The following is a 13,385-nucleotide window of genomic DNA, read 5'->3' as shown; positions in this document are numbered from 1 at the left end:
TGCCAGTATATTCTCAAACATGGTATGCACTCAAATTATAAACTTTGTTACAAGAATCCTAAATTCTGGCTTCAACAAGTTATGGGAAGAGCCCAACCATCACTCTTCATGTCACACTCATGACTGTGATAGAAGTAGTATTTGAACCACTCTCCTAAGATTCCAGGGTAGACACACAGGTATGCAAAATAGCGAGATGCAAAGGCATAGGTCCACAGAGTAGAAGAGGGTGGGGGGGGGGGGTCACAGAAAACGTTCCATTCTACCTGGAATGTTAGAGTGAAGGTTGTCAAGAAAATACTGGGCAAATGTCTTTAAAGGTGTAAAGGATTTCTCATACCCAGAAGTCTTCAACAAATACAATACAGACTGTCTAGAACCCTAACCAATGTATTCACACATTGACTGCTATCCCCAGGTTCAGGATTCACTACTTTGCAGGCCTGTTCCATTTTTCATCAGAACAAGAGGAGTTCTGTGTTCCTTGTTTTTTTTTTTTTTTTTAGTGATTTAAACGTTTTAGCATTAATGTATTTCAAAGTATAAAGACCTATAAGCATAGTCATATTTCCTACTATAAAATTAACTTTTAGGTTACCACCACACCTCAATTTCTAGGACTGCATGTGGCCTGTGCTTACTGAATGAATAACTAAATGAAAATATTATTCAAAGAAATAAATTAATCGCTAAACTGCTTATTTCCTTATCTTGATATGTATTTTGAAATAGCAAGTTTTTCACTTAAATATATTCAGACTCAGGTTTAAGAACAATGGGCTTTAGAAAGCCTCTCAAGTAGTTCTTTCTCTTAGGGTCATTGAAAAGCTTAGTTTTCAAGGAACTTAGCTAAAAATTAAGGAGGACCTTGATCTACCCCACGTCCCCATCCTAAAACTGCACACGGACCATTTATCTCCCAGAGAAAGGTCAGTAAATAGAAACTCTTAACTCCATGTGGAGTCCAATAGTACATTAACATTTTCTTTAGAAGTTGAGCCAGAAATGAACATATGATGAGAACAATGTTAACCAAAAAAGAAGCTACAAAAGGGAGAACTTTCCAGACCAAAGTATAGCAACAAAGACTGAGAGAAATGAACAGTTTTTTAAAAAAGAGAGCACAGCTATGGCCTATGAAGTGGAGGAAGGTCTATCAAAAGACCCGTACCTTCTGAAATTCAAAATGATTTTATTCTTCTGAAACATATCAAAGAGGCACATGTGACTTCTATGATGAGAATCCAGGAATAAATCAAAAAGGCAAATTTATATCCTATAAAATCAAACGGCCTGCTTATATAAAGTGATCAAATCTCTTTGAATTTTAGGATGTGAAATCATTTAAATACAAATTATATAACATTCTTCTTCCATAGACTTATATGAATATTGCAGTATATAGTCATATTCTTCTCATACATTTATTTTTATTTAAAATTATTTCCAGGACCTAGAAACTTAAGACTACAAACAGGATAAAAAGTAATTTGTGCAGTGACAGACATCAGAGTCAGAAAAAGAATTCCCAACTCCTGTCTTCTTAGTCAATTGATATTTCTACTAGCTTAAGTTCTCTTTCCCAAAGAAAAATGGTGTTTCTTATTAGATGAGATTTAAATCAAGGACGATAATATCATTTTTCTCTAATCTTCTATAGATGGTCAAAGAGTCAGAGAATGAGAGATAAAAGAAACCTTAAGAGCAAGGCCATTCCCTCTAAAAATGCCAGACAGAAATGGAAGGGCTGGAAGCCCTGTCAAGGACCTTCAAATTCAATTGTGTGTTACCGTCACGTTATTTTCTAGCTTCCAGTTCTTTGTGTTCTGTGAAGACATGTAACAGGATTACTTTGTTCTCTATCAAGCACAGTGCTCAGCACTTAGTAGGACTTCAATAAACCTGTGCAGAAGGGTTAAATGCATCTCCCCATCTTGCAGACAAGAAATTCTGTATCAGACAAGTGAAGCACTGTCTTGAGGAAAATTCCAGGTTTTCCAGTTTCAATAGCCACACCTCTTGCCATTACTAGTCTATTTCATCCATGACCACAGGAAAGCCAATCCAATCTCAATATTCCTAATCTTGGCCCAAAGGAACTACGCAGAGTACACTTACACCCTTCGTGGCCTAAGTTATATTTGCATGTTATTGGTTTTTAGTCCTTCACTACCTTATCACACATCACAGATGTGGATGTTTATTCTTAAAAAGGGGCAACCATAACTGAATTTCTAGATGTGGTCTGGCCAGGCAGAGCAGAGTAGGATATTATCTCTTCTCTTTGGATCTGTTTTCTGAATGCTTTTGATGGGGTCACAGCAGCACAAACACTGGCTTCCCAGTTAGTTCATCTGTGTGCCCACAGGCACTGCTCCTAGGCCAAGTTTCCTCTGCCTTCCATCTTTGAAGTTAATTTTCTGAATATGAGTATAGGACTATTTATCATTCTAAATCTCATCTTGTTTGTTTTGATCCATTCCTCTGGGTTTCATTTCAGTATTTCAATTCTATCATTCTACGTATTATTTTTTCAACCTAATTTTGTGCTATGTGTAATTCTGACATTCCCCCACCCCCAGGTAATTGTTGTAGGTAGGCAAATATTAATGGTAACTAATCCTCATATAGCAAATACTATGTGCCAGGCACTATTCTAAGATATTAATTTTTTTTGTTTGCACTGCAAATTAATAAGGCAGATGTGATTATTCTGTCACATCAGAGATGGTCCAGGATCACACAGCTCATAAGCAGCAGGACTGGGAAGGACTCTAGTCTTTTGCCTTAATTACTAAATATTGCTTCTCATTATTATTGTGTACTTTTACTGACAATCTCTTAGGCTAAAAGAGAACTATTAGCCAACAATCCTTGGATAAAACTGCCAATCATTTACTAAACAACATAAACTCTGATAACCCAAGTTTCTCTGTTCCCTGGGGATTTTGCCAAATGCTCTTTTAAACTCTTAAGTACCATGCAACATAGACCTGACTGAGTCGTCCAGTATCTCTCATTTGCCTTTGTGCAAACTCAACCCGACTATGGAGTTCTAGAGTCCAACCACAGCTACTATTCTCATGTCTTCCACAGGATGTAATGGCCTCTAAGCTAGCTTGCTCCCTGTTCACCCAGTTCCATTCTCCTACCCACTGTCCTTTTGGAGGTGAACTCTGCAAGTCTTTGAAGAGCACAGTCTGTACCTCATTCCTATTGCATATTCCAAGGTTCCTGGCAGAACATGTGTGCCATGTGGGGGGGGGGGGGCGGGGGTTGAAATGACAATACTGCACAAGAGATTTTACTATCAGCTACATGTACGAGTGGTCACATTCAAGGCTGAAGAACTAAAATTTAAGGCTGGGGATATGGCCTAGTGGCAAGAGTGCTTGCCTCATGTACATGAGGCCCTGGGTTCAATTCCCCAGTACCACATATACAGAAAACGGCCAGAAGTGGCGCTGTGGCTCAAGTGGCAGAGTGCTAGCCTTGAGCAAAAAGAAGCCAGGGACAGTGCTCAAGCCCTGAGTCCAAGCCCCAGGACTGGCAAAAAAAAAAAAAAAGAACTAAAATTTAGTTTTATAGTGCATGTGTATGAGTGCATGAGTGCGCGCACACACACACACACACACACACATACACACACAACCGAGTGATTTCTCCTAATGGAGGTAGCAATCCAAAACACAATGATAACAAAATGATTTAGATAAAACAATATGAGAAAGCAACAACAGACTAAATTTTCTCATGTCTGTTACATGGTTTATGGATGATTTTTTCTTCTCCTTGTCTATTTCCTAAATCAAAGATATATCTTTTCCTTGTTACTATTCCCACCAAATGAGAAACTAATTTGCAAGTAGAAGATACCAAATAAAATTGAATTATGTTCCCATCTTCATTTCCTTAGAAGACCTGACGCTCTTATACAAAAGGGCCTCTTAATTTCTTACATAGGAAACGTTGGCTATCCTAGAACTTTTTATATTTTTCCAGAAGCCTAAGACACAACTGTCCACCTTGGAACAGAATAAACATAAAGCAGCTTCACACACATAATCAGCTCCCAAATTCAATTTCTCTGTTTTTCAACAATTGCTACTCTGCATGAAGGCCAATAAGTAACTAAGTTGACCCCACATAAAAATATTGTTTACTTCCAGACTGGCACCTACTTAATGAATAATTAACCATCCTATACTTTCTATCAGAGATGCTTGTATTGCTAGGGTAAAGATATCCCTTATGTCTCAAAGATGTTGTAAAACGGCCTTTGCCAGAAATATGCCCTCATTTATCACATGAAATGCCAAGTGGTATTAACAAGGTCGATACTGTTTGTTTAATATATTTTGCTTTCCTAGGGGCTTGAAATGATTTGTTTTTGCAGCTGTAACAGAGTTAAATTAGGGATTTATCTTCAGCTTAGCGAGCTGAGTATATATAACCAAGGGCTATTAATTATCTGCCTAGAGGCCTCTGGTCATCTTCCCATAACTTACAGCATCCATGGGGTAGCAAGTTACACCACTTGCAGCCAGATTTGATCCTCAAATAATCAATTCTGGCTTCTCAGGAACGAAGGGGAGACTAAACACTTCCAGGGTTACTTTGGTGCTCCACAACTCCCCCTCCTCCAACATACAACTGCTATTGGTGTTTGGATTTTTTTTTTAAGTGCAGCAGGGAATTTAAGAGAAAATCTTGTGCAAAGACTAGTTTCAGATAACCATCCCCACACATGAAAACTAAAAGCCACTTTTCTGGCCTTAAAATGCTAGTAATGAGCCCCTTCCTTCCTTTCTTATTTTTCACACCGCCATTCTGCCTTGCATGGAGAAAGGGTAAAGTTCAGGAAGCGGGCTCCAAGGATAAATTTGTCAAAGCCTACACTTCAATTTTATTTCCCATCTACCTGTTTCTGAGTGTCAGAAGGTAGGGAGAAGCTGTAGAAAATAAGGCAGGGGAGAAAACAGGGAGAAAGAAGCAGTAGGGTGAGGCAAAGAAAAACTTCTCTCCCTCTCTCTCTCTCTCTCTCTCTCTCTCTCTCTCTCTCTCTTTCTCCCTCCCTCTCTCTCTCTTTCTCTCTCTTTCTCTGAGGGGAGTGCCCCCCCCCATTCCCCATCCCAGGTCCTAACAACATACCCCTTTATCAGAGGTTCATTGTCAATCAATTAGCCCAGGCAGCAGGGGTCTGTAAGGTGGGGGCCCCCAGGAAAACAATGGGCCTCCCTGTTGTATTACTATTTAATCACTTTTGCTAAATAAATAGAACAGCCCTGAGGTGCTGTCATGTCAAGGGAATTTATAACAGGAAAAAAAAAACTTTATTTTTCATTGGTCATTACTTTTTCCCTTCAGGACAAGAGAGGGTTATTACTGTAGCCTTAAGTTCCATCTTTGTGTTTCTTGCCTTTGATTCCCACTCGGACCCTGCCACTTTCTGGCACTAATTTGTCAGGCTGAACAAAGAGGGGATTTGTACCTCCTGTAAGGTCTCAATTAGGAATGGCTTCTGCTGCATTATGTGCCATTCAGAAAAGACACAATGCTGGTAATTACAGGAATTTGCACTAAATGGCTGAAGAATTCACAGCAAAACTGCCCCCCCCCCTTGGACTTATCCCTCCCCCAGAAGCTGGAGGGGAAGAAAAAGGAAAGCAAAAGTTCTTAATGCCAGCAAAAAGTAATTACCAACAGCAGTCCCAAGAGGTTAAACAGCAGCCAAAGAGAAAAACCATCAGAACTGACCATGTGAAAATGGCACAGGGGGCTCTCAGGTTCTGGGTTTCTTCCCTTCTGTTTATTTCAGTACACACTCAAGCACATGGCCCCATAGTGGGCCATCCAATTTCACATCCTGAATATAACCAGGCACACAGGGACACTTTCTTTTTTCTTTTTTTTTGCTAGTCCTGGGGCTTGAACTCAGGGCCTGAGCACTGTCCCTGGCTTCTTTTTGCTCAAGACTAGCACTCTACCACTTGAGCTACAGCACCATTTCCGGCTTTTTCTGTTTATGTGGTGTGCTGAGGAATCGAACCCAGGGCTTCACACATGCTAGGCAAGCACTCTACCACCCAGCCCAAAGGGATACTTTCAAAGGTGGCTTTGCATCTCCTCACACCTATAAAGAAAGCCCTGGCCTTTTTTTTTTTAATATACACAATTGCAAGGTTTCTTGATTACTGGGAAATTACAAGAACAACGTGTGTGTGCACACGTGCGTGCGTGTGTTCTAGTGCCAAGAAAACCATGTATCTGTTAAATACAGGCAGGTACCCATGTCAAATTCCTAAAGAAAATAGGGCTGCTGCTGCCTGAAAAGCTAATTTATACAGTATTTCGAATAACCTAATTCAGAACCACTTACAGGGACATACAAAATTCGTAAATATTTTAGTAGGCCGTATAATCATTTGTTTTAAGCATTAATATTTTAACATCACAGATTCTCTATTCCCAAATATAATTCTGAATTCCAACCAGTAATTTCACTAAAGTACTGCAGAGGAATCCCTTAAAAGCTGTACTGTTCTCAGCACCCCAGGTTTTTAATACCATTCCCAGTGGGGGTTCTTCCCCTTTAGTGACTTCAGATCAAACATTAAGTTCCACTTTATTAATGCCCGTGTTTGTCTGTTTTTAGTTTTAGGTGGTTGTGTGTGTATTGTTTTGCTCTGAGACAGTCTCACTACATAACCCAGGCTGGACTCAATACACAGTCCTCCTGCCTCTAATCTGAGTCAGAGATTTGGGCATGTGCCACCACCACAGTTGGTTGGGCCTTGTTTTCAACAGGCCAAAATAATTGAAGCTCACCATTTCATGCAGTTCTACCTGGCAGCACCTCTCACATTTCTCTAATCTGAAATGTGCGCTTCACCTTTGCAGCTCCTGTCACAGCTGCCATCTGACAGTAACTGATGTGATTATTTGATAAGTAACTTGTCTTCCTAGGGCTTCAAGTGTCATGGGGGAGAGACTACATCTAATGTCCCAAAGTGCTGACTCATGACTCTAGGCATCTCCAAATTTCTGAATGAGTAACAGAACTTAATTTTTCAAATTTCAGGATGTAGAACTAAGAAAGTATAAAGGCCCCAGGAAGGCATGGTAAGTTCCAGAAACAAAGACCACAGTAGCAGGGGCTTCTTAGGCACAACAGCCACAGAGGAAAAGCTATGGAACAATCACACATAACCAAAAATAATTACCAAAAGCCCAAGCATATGTTAAAGCATGTATTTTCAAAACCATAACCTCAGCCACTTTTTATATAGTCATAGGCCATTTTCTCTGTAGGAACTCTTTAAATTTTTAAAAGATATAGAAAACTCTTCACTTACGCAAAGAACTTAGTGAAAGACCAACAGTACTATTTCGTAGACTTAAAAGCCAACATTTGTGGCTCCTCTGAATAGCAAGTGAATGACATCATAATAAAGCACTACTCTTCTACTTTTAACTTTTAACATTTATTCATCCAAAATATTTAAAGGGGGAGAAACTAAGCAGACATAAAAGCTTATAGTCTAAAGAGACACATTACAGCCATGAAATACTATGAATTTCTCCCCCTTAAAATAGTATCTAAATCCAAAACTTACTAGAAGCAATGTCCTAAGACTTTTTTTTTTTTTTGACATTTTGGGGGTAAACATGCTTTGGCAGCCAGCTTCCTCGCTGAGCATGCATTTTATGGGGATACCAAGTTAAGACAATATAGGTACAAAAGGCAGGCAGCTGGTTTAAATTAACAGCATTTGAGAGAAGCATAGATCAATTTTTAACTTTCCATCTGCTATAATAATTTCTGATATAATGAGCAGTCTCTCTCGAGTCATTTAAAAAACATTCCGAGGATCGCTTTAACAAGTTTTTTGCCTTTTTCTTTTGAGACTCTGCCCCCTACAGGCGAAAAAAGTATTTCTACCTGAGACAGAGAACCACCAGTATTTCGTGTGTGAAAAGCAAGCCAGTTAGTGACATGTATCAACTGAACAAAGATAGCACTCTGTGATGGAAGACAGAATATGTAAATGAAATAGGTTTGGTTTGGTTTGGAATACGTCACAATTCACGGAGTTAGCATTCTTGCTACCCAAGTCAGAAACTCCCCTGAGCCTCAGTAGTGTTCCAAGCCAAAACATTAAACACTGAACACAGCAAATGAATACCAAATCTGTTATCCATAATCCCCTGGTTCCCTTCTATTTCCCTCCAGCCAGTCAAATTTAGTGAGCACCAAATTTAGACAGCAAATGGAGGTATCCTAGCACATGGAACCTAAAGCAGCTGCCAGAACATTTTACTCCTGCCCATTATGTAATCCTTTCCTCTTCTTTTTTACTTAGCTTTCTTCTCTCTGCCTCCTTTTGCCTCTGACTTTTTCCTATTTTCATTTCATCAATTGATGGATGCCATGGGCTTGCTCTACTTAACACCTCTCCTCCCTTCAAGTGCTAACATCATTTCAATGCAGTACAGAACACAGGCAATGCACACTCTTCAACAAACTTCTAAGACTAAGGTGAATTAGGGGATGATACTGAGATTTCTTTCTTCTTCTTCTTCTTTATTTTTTGTTGGTCATGGGGCTTGAATTCTGGGCCTGGGCACTATTCCCAAACTCTTCAGCTCAACACTAGTGCTTTACCACTTGAGCCATCACCCTGCTTCCAGTTTTTTGGTGGTTAACTGGAGATAAGAGTCACAGACTTTCCTGCCCAGGCTGGTTTTGAACCACAATTCTCAGATCTCAGACTTCTGAGTAGCTGAGCCACCAGTGACCAGCTCTTCATTCATTTTCTATGAAGTTTCTCACTTCAAATAACTCAGGACTTGAGGACTAAGCTTAGTTGTTCTGCCATATTCCAATAACACAACAGATCTGTTGACCCAATCAGCAAGAATGCCACAAGTATATCATAATTACAGATTGTCTGTCCATAGAGTAAGCACTTAATAAGTTACTGCTGAATGTTGCTTTGTCAGACACACTCATAACCCAGTATGGCTTCTTAAGTGGCTCTCTGTTTCTCATCTTCCCAATCCAACCTCTAAATTTCTACCCCATAGTCACTAGGGCCCTTTGGACAAACCAAAGATGACCCACTTCATCATTCTTACTCTCTCAGTAAATTAGTTTTCAACAGAAAAGACCATTATCACAACAAACATAGACTTATGTCGTGGGTTTTCATTTTGTCATCACATCTGGCTTTTTTTCAATGCAGAAGCCAGAACAAAATTAAATTTTTTAATTTAATTAATTAATTAAAAATTTTTTTTTGCCAGTTTTGGGCCTTGGACTCAGGGCCTGTGCACTGTCCCTGGCTTCTCTTTGCTCAAGGCTAGCACTCTGCCACTTGAGCCACAGCGCCACTTCTGGCCGTTTTCTATATATGTGGTGTCAGGGAATCAAACCCAGGGCTCGCTTCATGTATATGAGTCAAGCACTCTTGACACTAGGCCATATTCCCAGCCCCTAGAACAAAATTTAAAATTTGAAGCCAAGAACTGGTGGCTTACTTAAGATGCTGAGGTATGCGAAGTGCAGTTCCAGGCCAGCCAAGGCAACATATCTGAGAGACTCTTATCTCCAACTAACCAGCAAAAGTCAGAAAAGGAAGTATGACTCAAGTGACATTTGTTCAAGCAACAACCTTGAACAAAACAGCTAAGCAAGAGCAAGAGCTCAAGTCCCTGAGTTTAAGCTCCAGTACTGGCACACCTCCGCAAAAATATTAAAACTGATGGGGTTTTTTGGTCAGATTTAATTAGCATAGCTAAGTATAATCTACATGAACTAAAATCTTGTCAGACTTCAGATTATTTTGATAACAAATTTATTGCTACAAAGTGTGGCATTGAGTGAAAGGAAAGCAATTTTATTAGTTTTTTCCTTTCTAGGTAGGAAGGATGGAGGTGTAGGAAAGAAGCTGTAATAAGGTTTCACACAACAGTACTGACCTTGAGCTCTACTTTGTGTCTCATGCTTATGCAGCAGTATCAGAAGCCCTGGGCTTCTCTTGGATGAGGCATGCACAGAATCTTGTGACTCAGGAGTCATCTGCTGAACAATCATCTGCCCTGCTTTTAGCCAACTCCACATCTTCTGTCAAGACAAACTTTCTGGAGTCTACTTTAACAAGGTCATGATCAGTTACAGTTACTGACTATGGACATTTGCTTTGCATATGGTGAATTAGCTTTGAGCTAACTCCTGAGCTAATCTGTGACATCTATACTCACTGTTACCTTTAAAGGCAGAGGAAATGGAATCACAGATGGCCCAGAAAGCCTAAATGCTAGTCTAGAAAGGCCTTGGCCATGTGATTTTGATTCAGAGAGATATCACACAGTTGCTTCTATATACTTTGCCAACATGATATGAGGATTGGTAAGATTTTTTTTTCTGTTGGTTGTGGAGCTTGAACTCAGGGCCTAAGAGCTGTCCTTGAGCTCTTTTTCTCAAGGCTAGTGCTCTACCACTTTGAACCACAGCTCTATTTCCAGTTTTCTGGTGGTTAACTGGAGATAAGAGTCTTGTGTGACATTCCTGTCTGGGCTGGCTTTGAACCAAAATCCTCAGATCCCAGCCTCCTGAGTAGCTAGGATTACATGCCTTAGCAGCTAGTGCCTGGCTTAAGTTTGGTTGTTTTTTGTTTGTTTTTTTAATATAGCAAACTTCTTCAAAGAAAAATGCTTTTTATAAACATGCTTTTTTTTAAAACCGAGATGCATTTTAATCTATGACTGCCTTATTGAGGGTGTTTTAATAATGAGCTTCAATTATGAGATTCAGAACTGCTCTTCAGGCCAAACATTTGCTCCGTACCTGCACATTTGAAACTCTGCGCAGTGAGTCCTCGTTCCAAAGACAAAGTCGTCAGGATGCTCAGGAAGCTGGTGGTCACAGACTGCCGTTTGTTCTTCCTGAGCTCATGTCCACCCATTGAATCCTTGGCTTTGTTCCTCAGTGTGACTTGCAGGTTTTGCTCTGAACTCCTGGCTGCATTGGCAGCTGTCTTCAGAGCCTCCATCCATTCCTGAGCCCTCTGTCGGGTCTCCGCTCGAAGGCGGAGGATATCTTGGGGGAAAATGACTTGAAAGCAAGAGTCACAGCCATCCAGGTTGTCTATCTGGACAGCCAGGCACACATCCACGTTGTAGCTTAACAGCGGATCTTCATCTAACTTGCCGGGATGAAAAGCCATGAGATAGGCCTTGCTCAGTACAAAGGTAAATGCCTTCCAGTTGTTCTGGACAGTTAATCTATACAGTGTCCCTGATTTGAGGATATTCTGGTAATGTTTGGGGCTATCCAAGACAGGGGAGGAGGGTAGCAACCCACCGGATTTCTTCTGTAAACAATGGTTCTGTGTACAATCAACGTGTTGACCAAGTGCTGGTGAATTTGCCAGCTCATCCTGTCGTCCCATATAACCAGGCACAGTGGCATGCACAACTTCCCAAAGCTTCTGTCCCCAGTCCAAAGCCTCCCATGGCGATGCTGCCTTTATCTGTAGCTGCGTGTTGTCATACAGAACAGTATCCACCACTGTGGCCTCAAGATTGCCCAACAGAGATATGTTCTGGAAGTGTGAAAGCTGGAATGTGGCATACAAGTTCCGGTTCCCGCTGCTGTCCAGGTTGTAAAAGTGTAAGTTGTATGGTGAGAGTTCTGCGTAACAGCTTTGCCAGTAACTGTCATGGTCCTTCCTAATCTCCAGATAACCCTTCTTCAGAATGTTTGGGAATGTCTGCTTATGTTCTAGAAAGAAAAAAAAAGAGGCAAGATATTCATTTGTTAGAAGAGGATAGGTGCATGAAACCAAAGGAATCAGGGATATACATCTTTCTGGTCAAACTAAACAAACGAATTGTAAAATCCCAAGATGATATCTAATTGGCAGGATGTAACTGGAGGAAATTTTCTCACCTAAAAAAACTGAACTAGGGTGCTGAACAAGTGTTGAGAGGAAGCATGAAGTGTGCAATGTCTGTGTGACACACTGAGGTCTGGGCAGAAACTGAAATGCTGGAATAACTGTGACTACCTATGCTCTGCGGGTCTAGGGTCCCATCATACTGCTAGGATTCCTTGCTTTCTAGGCAAATTCTGCACAGTATCAAAATAGGAGAGAGAATGTCACATGGTATAATGGCATAATTCTCTGATGATTCTTGTATCATTCCTCAGGTTGGTAAAGCCAAGAAGGGCAAAGGGGGCTAGAGCATGAAATGTGCTCCTGACTGTCATGATTGCCAGTTCAGGGGCCTTCTGTATAGTAGCCATGTCTAGGCTTGCCCTTGCTAGCTCACTTGGCAGGTCTCAGATGGCAGCTTCCTTTCAGAGCCTGAACGTGGCTCATGCTCTTCCCTTAACTTAGGATGCTCCTTCCTACTGCTTCACCCAAGCTCCCTGAAGAAAGGGAGTCAAGACTCTCCTGTTCCTCCCCCTCTCCCTGTACATGTCACCTGGGTCAGGATCATGTATCCCCATGGCATTGTGCCTCTATCACAAGTGACATTATAGTACTTCATTTAAATGTCCAAATACATAAAATAAAATTCAAAACAGTTTTTTAAAGCTCTGTTTTCCCCACTGCATGGTAAGCTCTCTTTTCTTGTTTATATCACATGTAAGTACAGTAACTAGCACACAGTAGATATTTTATAAGTACTTGGTAAATTAGAAATAAAGTTTTCAGCACAGAATAGGTAAAATTCTTTCTCCTCCTTTTGGTTTCACAAGTTTATCCGGTCATATCATCTTTAATCCATGATGAGCTACACTCTATATTAGTTTAGTACTTTAACAAAAGCAGACTGTTGCTTCCTGATATTCTCTCCCTTTTTTAGAGAGAGTGTGTCACTAAGTAATGCTGGCTCGAACTCTCAGTCCTCTTGTCTCTGCCTCCTGACTTCTTGGATTTCAGGCATGTGTATCACCATACCCAACTTCCTGACACTTTGATCAGATGTGAAAATGGCAGCTCAGACCAGCACAAATAGGGACCCTGGCTGGTAGAGATTTTAATTTCTGGGATGTTCTCCATCTCTTTGCTGACAAACACTGCAGTTGGTCATAAACTAATTGGATCATTCCCTTAAGAACACAGATCAGGCTCCTAAAGGGTATGAGTAATGTTCTCCATCTGAAAGTAACAAACCAAAAGACAAAAGGAGAGAAATGAGGCAGAGAAAGGCCTATTTCACCTGCCTAAACATTGCTGGCCCTGAATTCATTAGTATTTCTGTGGCAACTCGAAAGCCATTAATTTCTTGCAACCCATACTAATCCCTTTGTAGAAAGAGATAATGGATGCCCATTCTCGGGTTATGTTTCTTTTCTGACAATGCAGAAAGAA

General features: G+C 40.5%; 1 protein-coding gene across 4 annotated transcripts in view; it reads right to left on the bottom strand.

The window, feature by feature from the left end:
* Nucleotides 1-13,385, bottom strand: part of Plekhm3 (pleckstrin homology domain containing M3) — a 160,811-nt gene that overhangs the window by 122,299 nt on the left and 25,127 nt on the right. For all 4 annotated transcript variants that reach the window (XM_048344858.1, XM_048344862.1, XM_048344861.1 and 1 more), the window contains exon 3: nucleotides 10,850-11,785. In XM_048344858.1, the coding sequence (XP_048200815.1) occupies nucleotides 10,850-11,785 (936 nt within the window). The remainder of the gene's footprint in view (nucleotides 1-10,849; nucleotides 11,786-13,385) is intronic.

The sequence above is a fragment of the Perognathus longimembris genome, chromosome 4 (assembly GCF_023159225.1).
Source record: "Perognathus longimembris pacificus isolate PPM17 chromosome 4, ASM2315922v1, whole genome shotgun sequence".
NCBI classification, from domain to species: domain Eukaryota; kingdom Metazoa; phylum Chordata; class Mammalia; order Rodentia; family Heteromyidae; genus Perognathus; species Perognathus longimembris.
The sequence above is the reverse complement of the archived record's forward strand: the minus strand, read 5'-3'. Positions and strand labels throughout refer to the sequence as shown.